General features: G+C 45.9%; 1 protein-coding gene across 5 annotated transcripts in view; it reads left to right on the top strand.

Annotated features, from left to right (window-relative positions):
- The window catches only part of LOC117345671 (NLR family CARD domain-containing protein 3-like), a 113,808-nt gene extending 88,256 nt beyond the window's left edge, over nt 1-25,552 (top strand). For all 5 annotated transcript variants that reach the window (XM_033914658.1, XM_033914654.1, XM_033914659.1 and 2 more), the window contains 3 exons: nt 1,297-1,383; nt 20,550-20,717; nt 24,862-25,552. In XM_033914658.1, coding sequence (XP_033770549.1) covers nt 1,297-1,383; nt 20,550-20,717; nt 24,862-25,189 — 583 coding nt within the window. In that variant the 3' untranslated portion in view covers nt 25,190-25,552. The remainder of the gene's footprint in view (nt 1-1,296; nt 1,384-20,549; nt 20,718-24,861) is intronic.
- The last annotated feature ends 496 nt before the right edge of the window (nt 25,553-26,048 follow it).

Genomic DNA, 26,048 nt, shown 5'->3' with positions numbered 1-26,048 from the left:
AGGCCACATGTTTAAAAACTGTATAAACCACACAGAATCGGTCCCATGAGAGTTATGGAAATGGAGCAGAGTTCAACACCTTGCGGAGAAGAGGCAGTGAAGGGCAGAGATATTCAAATATTTCCAAAGAATAAGTAATGCAAAAGAGACAGCAATTCTTCAGTAGAAGAATGGATAATAATGAGGCTGAAGAGGCATAGATTCAAATATAATGTAAGGAGATATTTAGGGCTTTATTTTTACTAAGGTGCGCTATGCTTTTTAGCCATGCTAAATATTAGCATGTGCTAACCATGCGCTAAACACTAATGCGTGCATGTCAGTCTATGGACGCATTAGCGGTTAGCGCACATGTAGATTTAGCGCACTTTAGTAAAACAGGGGGTTAGTCATAGAAAGAGTGGTAGAAAAATAGAACAGACTTCCAATGGAGATGGTAAAGGCAAAAAAACATTTTAGGAGATTAGTGGGGAAGTGAGGGTAAAGCTGGAGAATGAGCAGGGGTTGTGGTATTGCACCAGCCATTATCTGACATCATGATCTGTGAGACTGTGGAAACACTGGTAGGAATCGGAGAATAAATAGGGAGCAGAGGCTGAGGGAACGGCAGACCTTCTTTATGTGGGTCCTGGCTGAATATCAGCCGGTACCCACATAAGTGCTAATGGCCAGTACATGCCCAGTTTATGTTCAGATATTCAATGCTGATGTCCAGACATAGCCTGGCATTGGATATCTGGGTCCAGGTTAGCCAGCAGGAGGCAGCACTTAAAAAAATGTTGACTGTCACTGGTTGAATAATGGCCGGTAAAAGAATAGGGACTACTATTTCAGCTGACACAATCAGCAGAATAGATTAAATGTTGGCCTTGGCAACACCACTGTTAGATCATTAGCTGTGCTGAATATAAGTACTGAGGCCTGATTATCACCTTTATTTGGAAAAATTCCAGAGCTACCTCCACCATTCCCAACTTGACCCTTTTTGTATCCAGATAATATCTTGCTGCTTAGTGATTTAAGCAGATATTATCCAGATATCTTGTCAGAATATTTAGATAGGGGAGTTATGCAGTGGCTATCTGGTGCCCAGCACATAACTCCCTTTTAAATATTGGCTTGTAAATTTCTTTTCAGTGCACATTTATGATCAGCATTTTTTTCAGGTGAGTAATAATATTTTAAGGTGATATGAATCTGAGGATGCTGTTGAGGCTAATTATTTTTTAAAGAAAATATTATGTTTGAAATATTCAGATGTACAGGCATTTATTTATTTATTTTTTCTTTCTTCAGTTTACGTTACAACTCCCTGAATAAAGAAGCTGCTATCATGGAGTCGGATGTGCTGAGGTCTCCAGACTGCCAGGTGAAGAGCCTCCTGTGAGTATCGTGTTCTCTCTGTGGTTGAATATCTTCTGTCATAAAATGGAAGTTCAAAGGCAGCTAAAGTGCTACTAATGACCTTCGACCTTGTACACTATGAGCCACACAACTATAGTTGCTACAGAGTAGTATTACTGTGGAAATAAATATACACTAGCCTGTGCTTAGTTTAAGACTTGTTTATTAATATACAGTATTAATATATGAGGACATATAAGCCTTAAAGGCAGACAAGGTATGCTTTAAATTCAAGATAGAAACCAGACCCTTATACAGGGAATTTGGCATCTTGAACAAAAAGGCATCCTAAGAATCAGTGGCATAGTAAGGGGGGTGGGGAGGGTGAACTGCCCGGGCACTGTCTTGATGGGGGCGCCAGCACCTTTTCTCCTCTTCTCCTCTCCACTCCCCCACTCCTCCCTCATTGCACCTCTAGCTTTTTGCCAGCGCTGCATCTTCAACTTTCTGCTCGTGCCACCCTCAGAACTCCCCTCTGACGTTATTTCCAGGTCCCATAACTAGGAAGTGATGTCAGAGGAAGAGCTGACACTGACATGGGCAGCAAGTTGGAGATGCTGCTCGTGCTAGGGAAGCTAAACAGGTATGGGTGAAGGGATGCACGCGTGACAGGGGGGCAGAGAAGGAGTGGGAGGGCAGAGAAGAGGGCAATGGGGCACCTCCCACTCTCGATACACCAGTGACAAGAATACATAAAAATAGATTCATTATTACAGATACATAGGTTAGTTTACTCTTCCATTATACTCTTCTTTACCCCTTGACCATCTGGATGCCTAGTATTTATTAGGGTTATAAGAACATAAGAGTTGCCATTACTGAGACAAACCAAAGGTCCATCAAGCCCAGTCTCCTGTTTCCAGCAATGGCCAACCGAAGTCTCAAGTACCTGGCAAGATCCCAAGCAGTACAACAGATTTTATGCTGCTCATCCTAGGAATAAACAGTGGATTTCCCCCAAGTCTGTCTTAATAACAGCTTATGGACTTTTGTTTTAGGAAATTATCCAAAACTTTTAAAAACCCTGCTAAGCTAACTGCCTTCATAACATTCTTTGGCAATGAGTGAAGAAATATTTTCTCCTGTTTCTTTTAAATCTACTACTTAATAGCTTCATTACATACCCCCTAGTCCTAGCATTTTTGGAAAGAGTAAACAAGCGACTTGCAACTACCCGCTCCACTCCACTTGGTGTTTTATAGACCTCTATCGTATCTCCCCTGAGTCATGGCCATATTAGGGGCATTTTGAAAAGTTGTGCATGTAGTTACAGAATACTGCCTCAGCATGTCTAACTTGGGCACCAGCATTTACACCAGGTTTCATCTGGCATAAGTCTGGCATCATTTATAAAATTTCTCCCAAATTGTTTTTAATATTGATCTCAAATTTTCTTTAAGCAGTAAGAAAACATTGTTATTGTCCATATTGTGCAGTCTTAAAAAAAAATTAAGAAAGCAATATAACATTAGTATTTCCAGGTACTGTATAATGTCTGAGAAAAAGAGCTAAGCATCTCATCAGCAAGAACCATTGCTAGCCTGAATCTTCCTTCAGCATTTGAAGAACTTCTTTCATTCCTTCTTCGCCCTATTTATTCAGAAAATAGATTTACCAAAATATTCTTGCCATATTTTTGAAGTCCTGATTTCATTTGATTTCAGGAAAACGCCAAAAATCAGGGGGTTACAGGCAGTGGCGTAGCATGGGTAGGAGGTGACCGGGGCGATGGCATCCCCTGCTCCTTCCTCTCCACCTCCTCTCTACCTCCTTCTTCTCCACCCCCTCCTTCCCCACCCCCCATGCCACACTTATACCCCCTTCCCCCCAAAAAAAACCTCATTAAATCTTCGCCAGCGCGAGCAGCTTCTCCTGCCTGCTGCTCGCACCAGCATTGGCTTTCCCTATGATGTCACTTCCGGTTCCCATAGTCCAGAAGTGATTTCAGAACAGCAGGCCTGAGAAGTTGCTCACACTGGCAAAGATTTAAAGAGGTATGGGGTGGGGGAAAGTATGGGGAGGGAGCAGTCCAGAATGGCATAGTTCTCAGGACCATATACCTGACAGGGAAATCCAACAGCCTGGCTGATAGATTGAACAGGGTAATAAAGCCGCACAAGTAGAATGGGAGTTGCCTAATGGATAGTGCAGAAGCTTGAGAACCAGGAGAACTAGGTTTGGTTCCCACTGTAGCTCCTTGTGACCCTGAGGAAATCACTTAACCCTTCATTGCCCCAGGTACAAAATAAGTACCTGAATATAGTATGTTAGGGGGGAGATAGAAATGTTAAAATTTAGAATAATATCTTATGATTGTGGAACTATTTGTGTGATGGTTTTTAATATTTTATATGGTCAAAGTTCATCTTATCTGTTGGAATTAATCATAAGCACATAAGCACATAAGCATGGCCTCTGCCGAGTCAGACCATAGGTCCATCATGCCCAGCAGTCCGCTCCCGCGGCGGCCCCCCAGGTCAATGACCTGTAGTGATCTATTACTCAAGAGCATTTTGTCTTGTATAGTAACCCTCTAATTGTACCCCTGGATTCCCTTACCCCTCAGGAATTCGTCCAATCCCTTTTTGAAACCCAAAACCGTACTCTGCTCAACCACCCCCTCTGGAAGCGCATTCCAGGTGTCCACCACCCTCTGGGTAAAGAAGAACTTCCTAGCATTTGTTCTAAAACTATCTCCCTTCAATTTTTTTGAGTGTCCTCTAGTTCTTGTTGCCCCCGCCAGTCTGAAAAATCTGTCTCTCTCTACCTTCACTATACCCTTCATGATCTTATAAGTTTCTATCATATCCCCTCTAAGTCTCCTCTTTTCTAGGGAAAAGAGCCCCAACTTCTCCAGCCTCTCAGCATACGAGAGGTTTTCCATGCCCTTTATCATTTTTGTCGCTCTTCTCTGGACCCTCTCGAGTATCGCCATATCTTTCTTTAGGTACGGCGACCAGTACTGGACGCAGTACTCCAGATGCGGTCGCACCATTGCCCTGTACAGCGGGAGGATAACTTCCTTGGTTCTGGTAGTGATACCTTTTTTGATAATGCCCAACATTCTGTTCGCCTTTTTTGAGGCCGCTGCGCATTGTGCTGCCGGTTTCATTGTTTTATCCACCAAAACCCCCAAGTCCTTTTCTAGGTTGCCTTTTCCCAATGTCATCCCCCCCATTATGTAGTTGTACATCAGGTTCCCTTTCCCTATGTGCATAACTTTACATTTCTCCACATTAAAACTCATCTGCCATTTATCTGCCCACTCACTCAGTTTGTCCAGATCCCTTTGGAGTTTTTTACATTCCTCTACAGATCTAACCTTACCGGAGAGTTTTGTGTCATCCGCAAATTTTATAACTTCACACTTTGTCCCTGTTTCCAAGTCATTAATAAATATATTGAATAGCAGCGGTCCCAGCACTGACCCTTGTGGGACGCCACTTGTGACCCCTTTCCAGTCAGAATAGTGTCCCTTTACTCCTACCCTCTGTTTCCTGTTTGCCAACCAGTTCTTGATCCATCTGTGTATGTCCCCTTCCACCCCGTGGTTCCACAGTTTCCTTAGAAGGCGCTCATGAGGTACCTTGTCGAAGGCTTTCTGGAAGTCTAGGTATACTATATCTATGGGGTCACCTTTGTCCAAATGTCCGCTTATCCCCTCGAAGAAGTGCAGTAGGTTCGTTTGGCAGGATCTTCCAGTACAGAAACCATGCTGGCTTGTTCTCATCAGCTTATTTTTTTCTATGTGCTCACTGATACTGTTCTTGATCAATGATTCGGCCATCTTCCCCGGAACTGAGGTCAAGCTGACCGGTCTATAATTCCCCGGGTCGCCTCTGGTTCCTTTCTTGAAGATAGGTGTAACATTTGCTATCCTCCAGTCTTCCGGTATTACCCCTGTTTTCAGGGATAGGTTACAAATCTGTTGCAGTAACTCCGCTATTTCGTTTCTAAGTTCTCTTAGTATTCTTGGGTGAATTCCGTCCGGGCCTGGCGATTTGTCAGTTTTTAGCCTATCTATCTGTTTGAGTACGTCTTCGAGGCTTACCTCCATGCACGATAATATTTCCTCTTGGTCCCCCTTGAAGAATTTTTCCGGTTCCGGAACATTGGATGTGTCCTCTTTCGTGAAGACCGACGAGAAGAACGTGTTTAATCTGTCCGCCACTTCCTTTTCCTCCTTTACCACTCCTTTCCTATCCCCCTCATCCAGGGGTCCCACTTCCTCCCTCGCCGGCTGTTTCCCTTTCACATATCGAAAGAAAGGTTTAAAGTTCCGTGCCTCTTTTGCAAGTTTCTCTTCATATTCTCTCTTTGCTGTTCTAACTACGCGGTGGCATTCTTTTTGGTGCTTTCTGTGCTTTTTCCAATTTTCCTCAGTTTTATCCTTTTTCCATGTCCTGAAGGATTTTTTCTTATCTCCTACCACATTCTTAACTTCTCTTGTTAACCATGCTGGGTCCTTTGCTTGATTCTTTCTGCCTCCTTTTCTAAATCTGGGTATATATCGGCTTTGCGCCTCGTTCACTGTGTCCTTAAAAAGGGTCCAGGCTTGGTCCACCGTCAGTGCCTTTCTGGTGCTGTTCTTGAGTTTTCTCTTTACCATGTGTCTCATGGCATCATAGTTCCCTTTCTTGAAGTTGAACGTTGTTACAGTGGTTCTCTTCCCCTTTGGCATACTTAGTTCCACTTTGAATTGGATCGTGTTGTGGTCACTGTTCCCTAAAGGTCCCGCTACTTCCACTTCTTGGGCAGGTCCTCTCAGCCCATTAAGGATTAAATCCAGAATAGCTGCCCCTCTCGTTGGTTCTTTGACGAGCTGTTCCAAGTAACAGTCCCCTACAGCCTCTAGGAACTCCAATTCCTTTGAACAATTGGAAACTCCATGGCTCCAGTCTATCCCTGGGTAGTTGAAATCTCCCATAACTATGGTGTTAGCGTTTTTACATTCTCGCCTCAACTCAGCTCTCAGTTCTTCATCTATTGCTTCTGTTTGTCCGGGCGGGCGGTAGTACAGCCCCATCTTTATCTCGGTTCCCTTTCTTCCTGGTATTTTAATCCATATTGATTCCAGTTGTTCATTAATTGTTGGTGTGTCCACTCTGATCGATTGAATTGTATCCGTTACATAAAGTGCTATTCCTCCTCCTTTCTGATGTGTCCTGTCTCTTCGGTAGAGCTTGTACCCTGGTAGTGCTGTGTCCCATTTGTTGTCCTCGTTCCACCATGTTTCCGTGATTGCTATGATGTCTAGGTTCTCATCTTTGGCCCTGGTTTCTAGTTCCCCCATTTTGTTTGTCAGGCTTCTTGCATTAGTGTACATACAGTTTAAGTCTCGATGGATTTGTTTTCTTGTTGGTTTCCCTTGCGATCCATTTTCCTTTCCGTCCCCTTCTTGTTCTGCAGACTTTTGTTTATTGTCTCTCTTGTCTTCCTCCTGTGGGGCGTGGTGTGTTTCTTCATTACGTTCATTTTCTTCTTCTTGCCCCTTGTTGACTTCCCCATGTAGTAGATTCCTCCTATCCCTTTCCTGATTTGTCTGGCTCTGCTGGTATTCCATTGCTTGTTTGACGTTGTTGGTGTCTTCCCTGCACTTTCCCCACTCAGTATCCTTTTGGGATACTGTCTTCCGAATCATCAACATCTGGTTGACTGTCGGCTTTCCCCTTCCTCTCAGTTTAAAGCTTGCTCTATTCCTCTCTTGATGTTGCTTGCTAGTAGTCTAGTTCCCGCCGTGCTCAGGTGTAATCCATCTCTCCTGTAGAGCTTGTTCTTGCCCCAGAACGTTGTCCAGTTCCTCACGAATTGAAACCCCTCTTCTTCACACCATCTCCTCAGCCAAGCATTTATTGCTTGTAGTTCCGTCTGTCTCTTCACATCAGCCCTCGGTACTGGTAGGATCTCCGAGAACGCTATCCTCTGTGTCCTCATCTTCAGCTTCCTTCCCAAGATCATGAATTGTTCGGTGAGTGCCTTCCTGCTGTAGTCTCTCCTGGCGACATCGTTCGTCCCGACATGGACCATCACTGCCGTCTCTTCCGTCTCTGCTCCCTCCAGGATCCTTTCGATTCTGTCGATGATGTCCCTGGTTCTTGCTCCTGGGAGACAGGTCACCAGCCGATCCTCTCTCCCTCCTGCTATGTGACTGTCCACCTGTCTCAAGATCGAGTCTCCCACCAGGATTGCAGATTTCCCTTCTTTCAGTCTCCGCTGTGGTCGCATATCAGTGTCTTCGGTGGCACTCATTTCTTCTCCCTCTAGGTTCTGGTAGGATCCTGCTTCTTCCTCCTGCGAGTACCCTCCATGGGATCCTTCCTCGTTCATGTCGGATAGCTCGTGTCCTTCGCTCAGCTCATCCTCCTTGTGCGTGCTATGCTCGGGTTCTTCTTCTACTCTCCTGTAGGCATCCTCAATGAACTTCTCAAGTTCCTTGACCTGTTCCTTGAAGTGCCTCTCTCTCGTTGGGTAATCGGCTGTCAGGAATGGGTCTTCTGAGATGTAGAGTCCCTCTAGTTCCTGGATCCTGTGCTTCAGGTGACTGACCTCACTCTTCAAGCTCTTCAGTTCCTGACATCGTCCGCACACATACAACTGTCTCCCCGAGGGGAGATAGTCGTACATGTGGCAGTCCGTGCAGAACACTGGGAAGCTCAATCCCTGGGCTCCTTCAGCTTCCATGCTTGTCCGCCTTCTAGAGGTTTGTATGCTCTTTGCTTGCGCACTCACTCTTGATCCTGGCTCTTCTTGATCCTCTTTGTCCTCTGCTTCCTTCCGCCTGTCCTGTTCTTCGTAGCCCTCTCTGCCTGTCAGAACCTTTTTGCTTGAGTTTGTCTTTTCTTAACCCTCCACCACTGCCTTCAGCTTTTGTGAGTTCCCCCTGTTACCTCTTGGGTTTGTCTCTTTTATCTGTCTTCTGTTCTTACTGCTACACTCTTGTGCTCTCTGTGCCTGTCCTTTATCTGTCTTCTGTTCTTACTGCTACACTTCTATGCCCTCTGTGTCTGTCGCTACTCTTTTGTTTTGTGTGGGTGCGGCCTCCCTGGACCTACCTGTTTTCCTGTCTTCAGTGCCTTCTGTCCCTCTTGCTTCTCTTGTCTGTATGCGGCTTTCCTCCTGTGCCCTTGTTACCCTTTCCCTGTGTGCCTGCTACCACTTACCGTGCTGCCTCTCCTTGTGTTCTAGGGTGTAGCGGTCTGGCTCTTCTTACGGCTCTTTGCAAAGGCGCTCTCGCTAAGGCGAGCGCCTTTGCCGCTCGCCTTCGCCGCGCGCCGAACGGCTGTGCGCCGCTGGCTCCCTTCCTGTTAAGGGAGTCCGGCGCCGACGCTGGTGATGACGCGGTGCGGGTGGGCGGAGCTAACTCTCGCCGCTACCCGCTCCTCGTTCCCACCGTGTCCTGCTTCCTCCTGCTTGCCTACCTCTCTCCCAGCTCTCTCCTCCTCAGCTACCGCCTGCTCTGCCTGCCTCCACGCGGTCTAGCTAAGTTCTTCGCGCCGCTGGCTCCCTTCCTGTTAAGGGAGTCCGGCGCCGACGCTGGTGATGACGCGGTGCGGGTGGGCGGAGCTAACTCTCGCCGCTACCCGCTCCTCGTTCCCACCGTGTCCTGCTTCCTCCTGCTTGCCTACCTCTCTCCCAGCTCTCTCCTCCTCAGCTACCGCCTGCTCTGCCTGCCTCCACGCGGTCTAGCTAAGTTCTTCGCGCCGCTGGCTCCCTTCCTGTTAAGGGAGTCCGGCGCCGACGCTGGTGATGACGCGGTGCGGGTGGGCGGAGCTAACTCTCGCCGCTACCCGCTCCTCGTTCCCACCGTGTCCTGCTTCCTCCTGCTTGCCTACCTCTCTCCCAGCTCTCTCCTCCTCAGCTACCGCCTGCTCTGCCTGCCTCCACGCGGTCTAGCTAAGTTCTTCGCGCCGCTGGCTCCCTTCCTGTTAAGGGAGTCCGGCGCCGACGCTGGTGATGACGCGGTGCGGGTGGGCGGAGCTAACTCTCGCCGCTACCCGCTCCTCGTTCCCACCGTGTCCTGCTTCCTCCTGCTTGCCTACCTCTCTCCCAGCTCTCTCCTCCTCAGCTACCGCCTGCTCTGCCTGCCTCCACGCGGTCTAGCTAAGTTCTTCGCGCCGCTGGCTCCCTTCCTGTTAAGGGAGTCCGGCGCCGACGCTGGTGATGACGCGGTGCGGGTGGGCGGAGCTAACTCTCGCCGCTACCCGCTCCTCGTTCCCACCGTGTCCTGCTTCCTCCTGCTTGCCTACCTCTCTCCCAGCTCTCTCCTCCTCAGCTACCGCCTGCTCTGCCTGCCTCCACGCGGTCTAGCTAAGTTCTTCGCGCCGCTGGCTCCCTTCCTGTTAAGGGAGTCCGGCGCCGACGCTGGTGATGACGCGGTGCGGGTGGGCGGAGCTAACTCTCGCCGCTACCCGCTCCTCGTTCCCACCGTGTCCTGCTTCCTCCTGCTTGCCTACCTCTCTCCCAGCTCTCTCCTCCTCAGCTACCGCCTGCTCTGCCTGCCTCCACGCGGTCTAGCTAAGTTCTTCGCGCCGCTGGCTCCCTTCCTGTTAAGGGAGTCCGGCGCCGACGCTGGTGATGACGCGGTGCGGGTGGGCGGAGCTAACTCTCGCCGCTACCCGCTCCTCGTTCCCACCGTGTCCTGCTTCCTCCTGCTTGCCTACCTCTCTCCCAGCTCTCTCCTCCTCAGCTACCGCCTGCTCTGCCTGCCTCCACGCGGTCTCCTTATCAGTAGGTAGATCAAGATATGCTTGAGGGAAGAAGTTTTACCTTCATTGTCCCTCTCCAAAACATATTAGGTCAATTACGCAATGAAATGTATCTTTTTATTATAACAAAAGGTATCCAGAGAAGGAAGAGCAAATAATACCCAGTTATTAAATTCTACTCTCTTCCGAAGATAGGGCAAAAAAATGGAATCAAAATCTGAGTATATTAAAGCAGCAGTGGAGATAAAAACCTTAGTTAAAGCCACACTTGGCTTAGGATCCACCACTAAAACAGACACAACAAATGTGAATGAGCTTATAGTGGACCTTAACAGTCATAGGTCAAGAAAAAAACTCCACTGACAAAATACTGCAGAGTGTTGATTCCTTTCTCCCTAAACAATGGGAATAACAAATAGAGGATTTCTCTTTTTATTATTAGGTATCTCTAATCTGGAATGATTTACTGTTTTTAATTAGATCAGAAGTTTGTTATATGGTTTTTAGGAAGCTTTTAAAAACATTTTTATTTATGAAATTTCTATTTTGAAACTGATTAGTGTTTATTGCATTTTAAGGAATTTGGCAGTATGCTATGTTCAACTGGGTCTGTTGAATTTATTATGATCTGCCATGAACTCCTAAGGGCTTTGGCGGACTACAAATGTTAATGCAATGTAATAATGATTTGCCTCTTAGATACAAAATGGACCTGATATTTAAATTTCAAAAATTATGACTATACTTGCCTGGTATGTCAATCACCAGATGATGGGCCTTCCTACGAACACAGCCTTGGTGCCAAGTGCTAAAGCCTTCAGTATATCAGCACCCTTTTTCACACCATCATCCAGGAATGCTTCCACTTTCCCTTCCACTGTCTTAACTTCAGCCAAGAAATTGATCTAGGCAAACATAGGCAGTGGAATGCTTTTTTGTTTGAGGGGGGTCCACAAGCTCTGCCCCAGACCCCATCCAATCTCTGCCTCAGACCCCGCCCCCATAATAGTACTAATTGTAATACTATTTTTCCATTCATTTTTCATATATATACATAATATTAACAATACATAATGGATCAAATAAACTCTCTTGTCAAGAAGTGCTTTTTTAGCCTTTGAATGTCAGAAACCTTTTTCACCAACAACAGTTCTCTGTTCTGGTCCAATCTATCATATTATCCTGGCTAGTTTACTGTAATGCTATCTATTTGGCATAACAAAGACCTGCCTTCAAAGACTTCAACTGTTACAAAATACTGCTGCAAAATTCATTTTTGGAAAAAGTAAATTTGACCATGTGTCTCCTTTGCTTTTAAACTTTTACTGGTTTCCGGTCTATCTCAGGATTCACGTTAAATGTGCATGTATTACTTTTAAAATTTTATATGGTATTTTCATCCCTCTTGTCCCTTTATTATGGAATGTTTATAGATTCTCCTATGCAAGAGGCACCCAACTATTCAAACTCTCATTTTCTTCAGTGAAAGGAATCAAAGGAGTCAAGAATTTCAGTCAATCCTTGGTTTTCAAATTTTCTCAACTATGGAACAAACTTCCTCTTATTTTAAGGGGTCCTGTTCCTTTTTAACTTTTTTGTAAATCTTTAAAAACGATTTTATTTGCCAAACACTTCTGAAACCAGTCATATTAATATTTTCTGATTATTATTTTTTTCAGTATTTTTTTTAGTTACTGTTAACCGAGTCGAGCTCCTTTCTGGTTGAAGACCTGGTATACAAAGCTAAGTTTTTAGTTTAGTTTAGTTTAGTTTATAATGGTTAACCACAAAATTAAACTACACAAAGCACGCTGTACGTATGCTTCTCAACATTCATTCCTACCAGAACACAGATAACCCCACAGTACAAAATATAGACAGCAGATATAAATTCCCAAAACTGGCACAATTCAATCACTAAATTGAAAATAAAATTAGTTCCCCTACCTTTGTTGTCTGGTGATTTAATTAGTTTCTGGTTGGACTTCCTTCTGACTGTGCATCTAACATTTTTTTCTTTCTGCCTCTTGCATGCTTCCTCCCCTCCGGACCTCATTCCCTTCCCCAACCAACATCTCTCTCGGTCTCTCCATGAGTCCAACTTTTCTTCCTCTCTCTTCCACCCCTATTGGCAGCATGTCTCCCTCTCTCTCCCTCCTCTGTTATGATCTTGCATCTCTCTGTTCCTCCTCAGGGTCTCTCCCCTTCTGTCTTTTCTGTCTGCATCTCCCATAGTCCAGCATCTGCCTCCTATCTTTCCCCTTTGGTTCAGGCCTCTCTCTCTCTCTGTCTTTCTTCTGCTTACAACCCCCCCTCCCCCATGTCTAGCCTTTGTTCTTTTTTTCTTCCAGGCCTTTCTCTGCTTCTCTCTCTCTCTTCTTCCATCCTCCCTCCCTGGTCCAGAATCTTTCCACCTCTCTGCAGTCTCTTCCCTCTATACACCCCCAAGTCCAACATCTGCCCCTCTCTCTTCTGCCTCCCCTTTGTTTCAGGTTTCTCCCTCTGTCCTCCCACCTTTGATCCAGGTCTTTCTGTCTCTCTCACTCTCTTTGTCTTCCCCCTCCCCAGGGCCTGGCATCTCTCTCTCTCCTCGGTTCAGGGTGTTTCCCCTCTCTACCCCCTCGTCCAGCATCTGCCATATCTTCCATTCAAGTCTGCTTTTCTGCCCCTCCTCAAGGTCCTTTTCTGTCCCTGCCCCCGGTGTCCAGATCCAGCGTCTCTGGCAATCCCCATCCCGTCAGGGCCCTCTTGATGAGCAGGGCCTTACCTCCGCTGCTTCCCGCACCAGCGAGATCGTCTTCTGCGCTGTGATTGCTGCCGCCACCGCCGCTTATCGAGGACCAACAAGCTAATTACGGCAACTTGCAGAGTGAACCTAACAGGCTGCTGTCAGTCTGCGCAGTCTGCCGCGGTCCCACCCCTCCTCTGACATCAGGGGCAAGACCACAGCAGAGGTAACTTGCTGCGGAGATTGATGGCAGCCTGCTAGGTTCACTCTGCAGACTTCCATAATTAGCTTTAAAGGTGAGACTAGGGGGGAATCTGGAGGACGCTGAGAGGGAAGCCGATGAAGACAGCCTCAATCCTGGTCCACAGTCCATGAGGCTCAGCCGCAGGAGGGAGGGAAGGAAGGGAGCTGGGGCCAATTTGGGGGGAGGCCACGGCTCCTGTGGTGTCCCCCCCCCATTCCGATGCCTATGTACACAAGTCAAAATGACACAAGGTATCCTGTTAATATCATTTTTGTATGATTCAGCCAAGCTACCTTTTATGTTGTAAAAGTCATATATGTCAACATGAACTGCCTTTATTACCCTAAAATAATCCATTAAAAAAGGAAAGCATGTTGTGATGAGGCAGAAGCCCTCTCAACAGTATCCACTGCTTGTTTTGGCATGATAGATTTGGGGCAGTGAGATTGAACTAAGAACTATATTTCTTCTCAGTCGCAGGAAATTTGCAAGTCAGTGGGACCCTAGGACCGGGATCTCTGTGAGCTGGGAGGACGGAGGATCCAACAGAAATATAAACTCAAATATAAGTGTCAAAAGTGGGACAGAGGTGGTTTGCTTTGAAATCTCAGAGCTAGAGGAGTTAGCCATAGAGACAGCTGTGCCAGAAACAAAGCTGATTATGAAGTGGGTTTTTCCTAAAGGAGAGGCAATGGGTAAAGAGACAATGAAGGCTTGAATAGACTAATCACATGACAGACTCAAAACTGGTCACTACCTAAGTTATAAATAACTTATGATGTTTTTCCTTTCCGGAAGATAAGTGAGGTATTGCACATTCTGCAAAGGGATCATATATAGTGTAATTAATGATCTTACTAGTTTCAGAAGAATCCTAACCCAATACTGGTATAAGATAAAGGTTTTAATAAGCATATTTCTAAGGTAGAATTTTTCCAGTTCCATATTACCATAGGAAAGCAAGGGATGGAAAGTGCCTCACCCCTCACTCCAAATAAATGCCTTGCTACCCCTTTGCTAGTGCTTTTTTAGGCCCTCCTTTTTTTTTTAAAAAAAAAATTATTTAATTGATTTTCAGAATTACATTAAATCACAAACAATTTGAACAGCAAAGGAAAAATAAGTAAATGCTTAAAAGGGAAAATAATACAACTTACGGTTACCAATTCCTTTTAGCACTGAAATAAAGAAAAGAAGGGATCCAAGAAAAAGAAATTAGGAGATATGAACTAAAAAAATGAGGAAATCTCTACACCTATGGAAAAAGTCTGGTTCTCCATCAGCCCATATATGCTTTGAATAGGTGTATCAGGGTCCATCTGGCTCCACTTCTTTATCTCAGGGGGTTTCTCTTCCCTCTCAGCCAATTCAGCCTCCCAGGGCTGTGCAGTCTCTGGAACCTGAGGTCCAGTCAGAGGGAGACTGGAATGATTTGGGGGTCAGATTTGATACCCTTACTCCACCACAATGATTCCTTGGCCCTGGAGGATGGCAGGTCCCACAGGGGGTCTCTGGAGTGGGAGTCTCTGATGCTCTTGGATCAATGGGAGAACTCGGCGGCGTGTTGTCTTTTCAAGCCAGTAGCTTTGCTAGAGGTTATTGCAGAATCCTTGCAAATTCTAAAATTAGATTTTCCTCAGACTGCTGCTATTCAGAAAATGGTCATGAACAGCGCTAAGCCACAGTCTACCTGCTTTCCTTCTTATCCAGATATTACCATGATGCTGACAAAGCAGTGGGATGTTCCAGAGGGTCCCCTGCAAGTGGCAAGGACCATATCTTAAGTTGTACTCACAAGCTCAGGAGTTCTAGGTACTTTTTGTGTTGCTTAAGGTAGATTCCTTGGTAGTGCAAGTCACCTGCCGCAGTTCCCTGCCCAGTGAGAGCAGGGTAGTTCTTAAAGATGTACAGGACTGCAGGCTGGACTTGGCACTTAAAAAATCTGAAATACTGGCATTGAGACTGAAAGCAGTGGTAGCAGCATCTTTCGTGGCTTGTACCTGCCATACTCTCCTGTATCAGGCTCCTTCAGAGGAGGAGGATGCCTACCCCCAGTTTCTGTTATTGCGGTGTATTATGTAGCAGATGCTTTCTAAAACATCTTTAGGGTTATGAGTAAGGTATCATCCTTCTCTATCTTGGCCTGCAGAATGTTCTGAATTTGACAGTGGGCTGGAGACTCTGCATCTATAGCCACACTCAGTTGGCTACCCTTTGCCACATTAAGTTGGCTACCCTTTAAGGGTCAGATACTGTTTGGGAAGGGCCTGGATGATCTCATGGCCTACATGGTGGAGTAGCAGTCTAGGTTCCTCCCTGACACTAGACTGCAGGTCCCTGGCGGGACTTGTTGGGACTCCTTTCAAGGCTCTCAATATTTACACCAGAGTTCAATGGTCTCTTCCACGTAGAGAGCATTTCCAGTTTCCAGGCAATGTTTCAGGGTAGCCAGACGCTCTTCAGGCTGGTGGCTATTTCCTCAGCAAGAAGAGTGTTGAAGCTGCAGGCCCTGTCATGCAGGAAACTTTTACTCTGATTTATTGAGGCATATGTTTCCCTATGCACGGTACCTTCTTTCATTCCAAAGGTTGTTTCTGTCTTCCATGTGAATCAGGAGGTTTGGCTACCCACTTTTCATTCAATGGGCTCAAAGAAAAGAGATAAGGTGTAACCTTGCTGGATGCCCACAGAATTCTTATCTGGTACCTGGAAGTGACAAATCTCCTTTTGTCATTCGGATCATCTCTTTTTGTGTTGACTAATTTTAGCCATTTAGGGAAGTCAACCTCTAAAGCTTCTGTTGCAAGATGGATTTGTGAAGCTATCTCCTTGGTGTATGTTGGATGCAGTAAGCAACTTCCATTTTCTTTGTAAGCACACTCCTCTAGGGAGACACTTATCACACCTAAAACTGTAATATCCTGTGATTCACACTGAAATTTGAGATTCCACCTAAACATGCACAAACTGATAGTCCCCAATTTGAATGTTAATTTGATGCGCAGGGCAGCATTGAGGTTTAATAGACTTCTGGTATGGTCATTAGATGTCTCCATATCATGAGGGACAAGTCTGGTTTTGCCCCCATTTCATTTGTGGATTTGTCCCTGGTTTCTTTCATTTTTTATCCTATTTATTTTTAACCAGTAGTGGTTTCCTGCTCTTTGGGGTTTCCAGCTCAATCAGAATCAGCCATGAACCATCAATGTCAAACACCTAGGCTCTTTCCTCTATTCTGTAATATCAGGGCTAGCCCAGAGCCACTTATTTATTAAGGTCAGAGCTCCTTCTCAAGAAGTCCACTTGCACCCTTCATCTGGTCAGTTGGCATCACCATGGAGCAATGGCTGGAGGTTCCTTCCTCTAGGGACTGAATGCTGCCTCCTAATTCCTATTTTCCTAGAGTATTAAACTACAAGCCTATAAAAAGAGAAAAATGAAGGCAGATAAAAATCATATGGCCGATCTAGTCTGCCTATCCATGCCCTCTATCCCTTCTTCTCCCTTACAGATCCAATATATTTGTCTCAAGCTTTCTTAAATTCAAATAAAGTTTTCATCTCACCACCTCCATCGGAAGCCTCCTTGAATTTACCACTCTTCATAAAATAGTATTTCCTCAGGTTGCTTCTGAGACTATCCCTTTTCACCTTCATCCCAGGCCCCCTCATTCTAAGGTTTCTTTTCAATTGATAGAGATTCTCCTCTGGTGCATTTTTGCCATGTAAATATTTAAATATCTCCCTTCTCTCACTTATCTTCTAAAAGTATACATTGTCACAGGGAGAGCCCTGTGAACTCTGAAGAATATCTGCAGTGCCCAGAGGCTAAGGCTAGGGTTGGGGGCTTAGCACAAGTGTTCCCAGCAACCACCCCAATACCCAGTGGCATACCTAGCATATGTGACACCCGGGGCCCATCATTTTTTGAACCCTCCCCCCAATCTGTTTGAAAAACATGATTTTTAGTAACAATCCAAATGTCACATAAGAGTGTACCTAGGAAAAGGCAGCATCTTACATACTGAAGTGAGCAGTACAATATCAACATACCCATTGTAAAACTAAACAAGCCAGACTAGTATAGATCAATCCTGCACAGTCAGTCCTAACAGAAAACCATGTCTTACGAACACACAGAACACAGAAAACACCTTTGCCTAGGATGTAATCACAAACTAACCCCTCCCCCTTTTACAAAACTGTAGTGCAGTTTTTAGCCATGGTGGTAACAGCTCAGATGCTCATTGAATTCTGAGCATCAGAGCTACCACCATGGCTCCACCATGGCTGGCACTAAAAAATGCTCCACAGTTTTGTAAAAGGGGGGATAAAATAGAAATACGTAGACAAAGGTTAACTTGAACCACCAAGAAGCTGGACTCTGCATACAATGAAACACCACAGAAATAGTGACACATGCGTCCTAAAGCAAAAAATAAATAGAATTTTTTTTTCTACCTTTTGTCTTCTCTGGTTTCTGCTTTCCTCATCTTCTTGTTACACTCTTCCTTCCATCCACTGTCTGCCTTCTCTCTTCCCCTATATGGCATCTTCTCTCCTTCTATGCTTCTTCCAGACACTGTATGCCTCCCCCTTCCATCTCTTCCTTCACCCCCATTGATCTGGCATCTCTCTCCTCTCCTTTCCTCTGTAATCCCTTTCCTTTTTTCCCTCATTTTCCTTTTCAATTTATTTTCTGCATCTGTTTAGATTATGTTCTTACTACCCTGTCATAAATTTCCTTTTTCACTGTCTACCTACAGCTCGCCACCTCTTTCCCTCACCCCTTCAGTATTTCACTAACTCAATCCTTTTCCCCCCCATCATGTGCCCTCCTTTTATTTATCCCCTACTTCCATCATGTGCCCTCTTTCTCTACCCCTTCCATCCAGTACCTTCTCCTCTCTGTCTACTTCCATCCAGCGTCTACTCCCCTCTTTCTCTCCTCCCCATTTCCTTCCTGCATCTGCTCCCTTATCTCTTCAATCTGCACTTCTAACCAGCATAGGTTCCCCCTCTACCCTCCCCACTACCATCCAATGTCTGCCCTTTCTCTCTCCATCCACCCCTCTTCAATCAGCATCTACCCTTGTCTCTCTCTTCCCCCATTTCTATCAGCATCTTCCCCCTATCTTTCCCTCCAATCCAATTCTATCTAGTATCCTTCCCCCTTATGTCTCTCTCCCCTTTTCCTGCACACCAATTCCATCAGCACCACCCTTCCATACCACCCTGCCCTCTTTCTCTCTCTCCACCTATACCAGCAGTCCTGCTCCTTTCTCTCCCTTCTTGCAGCAAGATCCCCTGATGACTGCAACTGCTAGCTCTACTCTGGAAGAAGTAAGTTACATTGGAGGGCATGGACCCGGCAGCCGCAATCATTGCAGGATCTTGCCGCAACTCCCTACGTCTGCTGGGTCCACCCCCTCCGATGTAACTTACTTCTTCTGGAGCAGAGCTAACAGATGTAGTCATCGTGGGACCTTCCTGCACCTCAGCGCGGCTGCCAACTCTACTCCAGAGCAAGTACGTTGGAGGGGGTAGACCAGCAGCCGTGCTGAGGTGCAGGTCCTGTTGCACAGTAGAGCGGGAGGTTCCGGACCCATATTTGGCCGGCTGTGCACCTTCCTAGGGCATGCACCTGGGGTGGTCCCCCCCCACCCCCTTGGTACACCACTGCCCATACCTACTCCTAGAGCCTTGCAAAGAAAGAAATTACCTTTAGATAATAAACCTCAAGGAAGTGATGGCACTACAATGACCAATCTCAGGGCTAGAGTGAGTCTTGCTGATATCCCAGCTGCAACCAACACAGAAGGCCTAGTGCTTCAGCTGTGTCTAGGACTAATCAAGCTAGAGTGACTGAGAAAAAGGTGTGTCTTTCAAGCTAGGGAGGCAGCCACAAGCTCTCAGAGTTTTTCAAACTACTGAAGGAAGTAAATCTCTCCAGTATGGAACCAGCAGGCAACAGGCACTGGCACTATCTTCACAAGAGGAACAGTGAGCACTGAGAAACCAAGAGGTAAAATAAAAGCCACATTGGACAGTTTATTGCTGTACTTTTCTTTATTGTTGCTTGCCCAGCCACCTCACTTACCTTGCCTTCCGCTCGGCCGAGGTTTGTGTGACCCTGGCACAGGCCCAGCACAATCCAATCCAGCCCTTGCCCAGTCACAACATATTAAGTGTTCCCATACACTTTGTGAAGACCAGTGGCCATTTTAGTAGCCACTTTCTGGACCAACTCCATCCCATTTAATATATTTTTGGAAGTGCTATCTCCAGTTTAATATTCTAAATGAAGTCTCACTAGAATCTTATACAGGGGCATCATCACATCCTTATTTTCTACTGGCCATTCCTCTCCCTATCCACCCAAACATCTTTTTATCTTTCGCCATCACCTTTTCTACCTGTTTGAACACCTTAAGATCATACAATCACACCCATGTCCTGCTCCTTTTGTGCACAAAAGCTCTTCACCCCCTAAACTGTGCTGTTCCCTCAAGTTTTTGGATCATAAATGTATGACCCTGCATTTCTTAGCATTAAATCTTAGCTGCCAAATTCTGGACCATTTCAGTTTCTTCCTCGTTATCCACACCATCAGACAGACTTCTAAAGGCAGTGCTGGTTCTGGTCCCCTTTCCTCCAACATTTCTTTCTGCTAGTATTTGATTAATCAGGGCAAATATCTGCCTCGGGACCTATTGAATTTCACATCTGAGAGGGTTCTTCCTAAATGTTTGGGCCCTTGTCATATTCCTAGATTATCTGTGCTTTAATCCTACCCTACTTGCAGGGTGTGTCAGGTACATGGAACCAAAGCAATGCTGTTGGCCATAATGTTTCTGCATTTTCCTCCTGTTTGGCTACATTGTAGTCTAGTGGTTAGAAGCACAAAAGAATAAAAGACTGTGGAATGCAATGATCTTGACAAGGCGTTTATTATGACGAGTCAGATAAAAGTATAAATCCAAAATAAAATCATCTCCACTTCATGAATAACTGATGTGTAGTATCGTACAGGCTCTACCCGGTCCGTGTTTCGGCAAAAAGCCTTCTTCAGGGGTTCAGTTCAGTATTCACTCAATGGTATAAAAATAAATATAGATGAACCTTGTCCATGAAGAAGCTAAAATAAAATGAAGCACTTCTGCGAGACAGGAGTAATGGCGAGGCCCAGAAACGAAAGTAAAATTTGAACAAAAAGTGATTAGAGCTGCTTTCTTAATACCCTGAGATTGTGAGTTCAATCCCAGCCTGCTTCTTGTGATTCTGGGCAAGTCACTTATCCCTCTATTGCCCCAGGTACCACAGATTGTGAGCCTGATGGGACAGATATAGAAAATACTTAAGGGTACCTGATTACTATTCAATGTATTGTAAACTACTTTGGATGAATCTCTTCATGAAAAAAAGACAGTTAATAAATCACAATAAATTGTTGTATTTGTGTTTTAAAGGATGTGTGGCAACTGCATTGGCTCTGAGGGGGTACGAAGTCTTTGGGAAGCTCTTCAGTTCAACAGCACCTTGGAGGAGCTCTACATGGACATCACTGGTATCACAGACAGAGGCCTCGACAACATGCTGCCTTGCCTACTGAAGAACTCCACTCTCCGGATCATGACGTGAGTTGGTAGAGACTGCCTGGAGAGGTGGTGGGTAACTAGATCTTTTAAAAGACTAGATTGTTAGTCCAGTGGCTCATTGGAAGAGTCTGGTGTGATTTCTGGACCTGGGACGATGGGCACATGCAAATTCAGCTAATCTTTGCTGCTGTCCACCGACCTCATTTGCATGCGTGATTTTTAAAGAATGTCTCACTTTTTTTTCAATTCACTATCAAAACTGCTGTGTTAACAGACCGTCGCTTTTTAATGCGGGTTTTTGAGAATCCTGACCTAAGTTCCATACAGTCTGCTGAAAGAAGTTCCATAGAGTCTGTTGACTAAGATAAGTTATTGAATGCATGAAGTTATAATACTTGGAGTCAGGGCCGGATTTAGATGAAAAGAGGCCCTAGGCTATTCCACTTATGAGGCCCTTTCACCTCCCATTTTAAGTTTGTAAATTACATGCGAGATAATAAAATACATCATTACTGTGATATATATCAATATGTTAAATAAAACATGTTGTTATTGGTACTAACCTTTATAAGAAATGTGACACGGATCTTGAGGCCCTAGGCTGAAGCCTAGTTAGCCTAGTTAGCCTATAGGAAAATCCGGCCTTGCTTGGAGTAAAGTAAAGGGTGACCAATGAGGAGGCTTGCTATAGTAAGCTCAAACTTTACATGAAATACACTGTTCGAGAACAGCCACTGAGGTCATGTCTAGAACAATTTGAAAGCTGGTTTAATTGATTGTACAGTGTTCCCCCGGTCATTCGTGGTTCGCAGTTCGCAGTCCCAGTCATTTGCGGTATTCTCCGACAGGGACTTCCTGTGCTGAAGTCGGGCTTCACCAATCAGGAGCTATGTGTCAAAGCAGCTCCTGATTGGTGAAGCCTGACTTTAGTCGGAGCATACCGCAAGTGATTTCTTTCACTCTCTGACACTCCAGCTGCCCTATCGTGCCTCCCCAGATGAAAAACCACCTAAATCAGGCCTCCATGCCCTCCTCCTGCACCCGGCCGTGGTCCCTGAAGCCCAACTGCAGCAGGTAGTCATTCTGGATCTGCAGTGGCCGCTTGTGTGGTTCTAGCCGGCAGGCGCTTTCCCCATGCAGCTGCACGTAGAGCACTGGCGGCTTGCAGGGGGTCGCTCTTGGGCACCTGTGGGGAAGCGATGACCGGCGAGTGCTCCAGATCTGAAGGGCAGCCCGGAGTGATAGAATCCAACCCGTCCGGGATCAAGCTGAAGCGCTCCGAGTCCGTGTCTCGGAGCCTCAGGGTGTGGGGCAGCGGCACCAGGCAGGGAGCATCCTCCAGCTCCTTGTTGTCCCGTATTCACGGTTTTTCAATATTCGCGGGGGGGTCCTGGAACGGAACCCTCATGAATATTGGGGGTGTACTGTATATGGATATGAGAAAGAAGATTTAAATTAGCTAAAGTAGATATGGAGTGAAGTTCTCTATGTCAGGGGTGCCCAATAGGTCGATTGCGGGCTCCGTGATAGACTCGCATTGCCTTCAAAATCTACCCGCCGATCAGCCTTCCGCTCCCCAACTGCCTGGTGAAGACAGCTTCCCTCCCTTCCACTCACTCACTGCCCACTTGCCTACAAGTGAACTGAACTCAGGCTGCGAGGCTCTAACACTGCGTGCGCTGGCTTCCCTTCTCCGAAACAGGAAGTTATGTCATTCCTGTTTCAGAAGAGAAGGGAAGCCGGTGCACGCAGTGTTAGAGCCCGCCCCCCGTCTGGGTTCAGTTCCTCTAACAATGCGTGTTCCGAAACAGGAATGACTCGCCCTACAAACTCCGGCCTTGGGGCGCGACACTTTTGGTAGCTGGTGCAGCTGCAAACGCGTCTCGTGCGGCCACAGCGGCAAGTATCTGGACTGCCAAAGGAGCAGGGGCAGGACGTGGCAGTCATGCTCTGAGCGTCGCCTTTCCTCCCTGTGAAAAGTTTCCGCTCATGTCCGCCCCCGAGGAGAGCACTGCTGAACATAAATGGGTGAGTGCCGTTCTCCCCACATACTTTTCTGTCACCCTCTCCCGCTCCAGCATCTCCAGAGCCTGAGAAGGAAAGTGGCTGTGTCCCGTTCCTTCACTGGGGCTTCTCTAGAAGGCAGGGCAAGTAAGGTTTAAAAATAAAACAAAAAATATTATAATGCATCTATATTGCTTGGCCACTAGCCGGCAAGTCTGAGAGGTCCAAACTGGACATTGTAACGTGTGGGGTGATGCCGCCCTTTACCTCCAGCCTGGCTACCAAACATTGAGGTGGCAGCAGAAGCACAGTAAATGCCACGGGCTTCTGAGAGAAGGGAAGGAAAAGAGAAACCAGACCATGGAAGGAGACAAATGCCAGACCAGAGGCAAGGAAGGAGAGAAAATGCCAGATAATGGAGGGGGAGGGAGAGATAGAAGAGAAGGAGAGCAGAAAGATGCCAGGACATGGGGGGAGGGAAAGGAAATTAAGGAGACAGATGCTAGACCAGAGAGAAAGGAAGGAGAGGAGATGCCAGAGCATGGCAGGGGAGGAAGAGATAGAAGGAAAGGAGAGAGATGCCAGGCCATGGCGTTGAGTAGGAAGGAAAGGAGGCATGAAAAGAGAGAGAAAGAAAGGGAAGGGAGAGAGGAAGAAAAAGTTTGGGGAGGGAATGAAGTCTGGAGGAGAGGAAACATATAGGCTGAAAGAAGGGAAGAAATATTGGATGCACAGTCAGAAGAATTGAGAATTTATATCTACTGTCTATATTTTGCACTATGGCCCCCTTTTACTAAACCGCAATAGCGGTTTATAGCACAGGGAGCCTATGAGCGTTAAGAGCAGTGCGGGGCATTAAGCGCAGCTCCCAGCACTAAAAACTTCTATCGTGGTTTAGTAAAAAGAGAGGGGCTATATTTGTCTATTTTTGTGCGATTGTTACTGAGGTGACAGTGCATAGAGTTCTCTTTGAAAAAACCCCGGAATATAAATGATAATTAACATTTTCTCTGTGTACAGTGTGCTTTGTGGTTTTTAAAAAATGTTATTGTTGGTAGATCATTTTGATTTGGTCATTTTAAAAGTAGCTCGCAAGCCCGAAAAGTGTGGGCACCCCTGCTCTATGTGGTTGGACTCCAAAGGGCTCATCATAATAATTTTTTTTTAAGTCCAAAAACCAGCCTAAGTCGGTACTTGGCTGATCAAAAAGACAGGTCATCTAAGAACCGATAATCAAAACTGGTTTTACACATATCTAAAACCAGCTTAGGCCTTTTCAGTGCTGTTGTACGCCGAGAGTAAAAAGGGGCGTTTTTGGAGGAATGGATAGAGTGGGAGGTGGGTGGGATGTGGGCTGACCTAGACTTAAGTCATCAAGCAGCCATAACAAAAACCATTTTGACAGGTTGCCAGACGGAACTTATACATTTTGACTTAGATGAAGTCAAAACAGGCATAAGTTCTGGATCGGGATGCAGAGCTGATCGTGGCTGCCGTGATCAGCTCAGCAGCCCAGGCAACCTATCCCCCTGCACTCGAAATGATTGTGGCAGGAGAGATGCCTAATCTCTCCTGCCGCCACCTGCCCGCACCCCCTGACACATCACGCTCTTCACCAGCAGGAGGGATGGGCTGGGCGGTCCAGCAGGGGGGTTGGTGTGGTGTCTGGCAAGAGGAGCTGGGCATCTCTCCTGCCGTGATCGTTGTAGGGGGAGGGGGACAGGATGGGATGGTTCTATTCGGCGTTGTTTATGACAAATGCCAGTTAGAGAATTGTGCTTTTAGGTGAAGGGCTTGCCCTTCCTTTGCCTAAAAGTTCTTGTTTTGGGCATTTGGGATTTGGGTGATTTTTTTGGTCAGGAAGCATACATGTAGTGGCGGTCTGAGCAATTAAACTGCTGAACGTACAGGTAGGCCATTCTCGAAAAAAAACCAAAACATATTTTGGACATTTTTTTCGAGACTGGATAGTTCTCTGCTGCCTACTTTGTGCGCCTAGGGCCTTAGGCCAAAAAGAAACTTAGACATTGTTTTTGATTATGCCCATACACATATTTAAGGCATGCTAATGAACTGAACATGCATAACAAATGCACATTTCTAATGTTTTCTCTGATTACTGGCAAGGTGAAAAACAGCCTTACATTCACATTTGTGTCCATATTTCTTTTGTCCCCAGCATCGTGGGCAACAAATTTAGCAAGGCTGGCAAGCGCCAGCTGATCGAGCTGTGCCAGAGGAAGCCAGGCCTGAAAATTATCAGTAGTTTTGTGGATGACATGGGTCTCCTGCAGGCCTACCTGGACTGGGTGGAGGAGATTAAGGCCGACCCTGAGCAAATGGAGTCTGTGAAGAATGCAGATGCCCTCCGCTCCATCCTGGTGGAACTGGAGCAGACAGACAACCAGGCTGTGGGGAACGACATACAGGAGAGGGTCGGGGAGCTGAGGACTCAGATCAAGCAGCTTCTCCAGTGCTCCATGTCCAAAGAAAAAGGTGGAGGATGAGATCAGGACAGTGGGTGCAAATATCTGTTTTCAAATGATGACTGAGGCATCATGGCAGAACTTCAGTATTGGCAGGACATAAGTATTAAAGCACGGGTGCCCACACTTTATTGGCTTGCGAGCTACTTTTAAAATAACCAAATCAAAATGATTTACCAGAGAGGAAGTTCCAGGAGGGGGAAGGCTGGTGGGCCCAGCGCTTCTGTTGTCCTTACACCGTCGGGAAGCAGGGATGGGCTCCACGATTGACTTGCATTGCCTTCGTGATCTACTGGTCGATCGCGATCGACCTTTTGGGCACCCCTGTATTAAAGTCTATGAGGATTTATTAGTAACAAAAATCATATATTTAGATTGATAAAACAAAAAAAATATTTAAAAAATGGATCAATGAAGTGATGGTGAACTAGTCCTCCTAACATCTATACGAAGCTCACCTTAGAAACCTCTGAAGATCCAAACTTAAAACACAGTGGTTCAGGGATAAGTGTTGTTTAAGGACTTCAGTGGCAGCCATAAGAATTTCACACATTTTCTACAGTTGGTGACCGCGTGGCCACCAAACTTGTTCATGGTAATTCCTTGGGCAACAAAGAGAAGTAAATCAGAATTCCAGAATAAAACATCAATTCCAGAATTTTATTCAATTCCAGAATAAAACATCCTTATGAAGACAAATACTAGGAATTATTTCAAAGTTTCTATATGTATAAAGATGTTCCATAACAGAAAAGTTGTTTTAAGTTGAAAAATAACTTCTTTGAAGGTGCTACTTAAAAATATTTTAAAAGAATCAACTCCTTTCTGTGCTTTTGTAGTATCTTCGACAGTTTTTTTTTTTACATGGTGATGGTTTCTC

This window comes from Geotrypetes seraphini, chromosome 11 (genome assembly GCF_902459505.1).
Source record: "Geotrypetes seraphini chromosome 11, aGeoSer1.1, whole genome shotgun sequence".
Classification (NCBI taxonomy): domain Eukaryota; kingdom Metazoa; phylum Chordata; class Amphibia; order Gymnophiona; family Dermophiidae; genus Geotrypetes; species Geotrypetes seraphini.
Note: the sequence above shows the minus strand (reverse complement) of the source record. Positions and strands in the feature narration are given on the sequence as shown.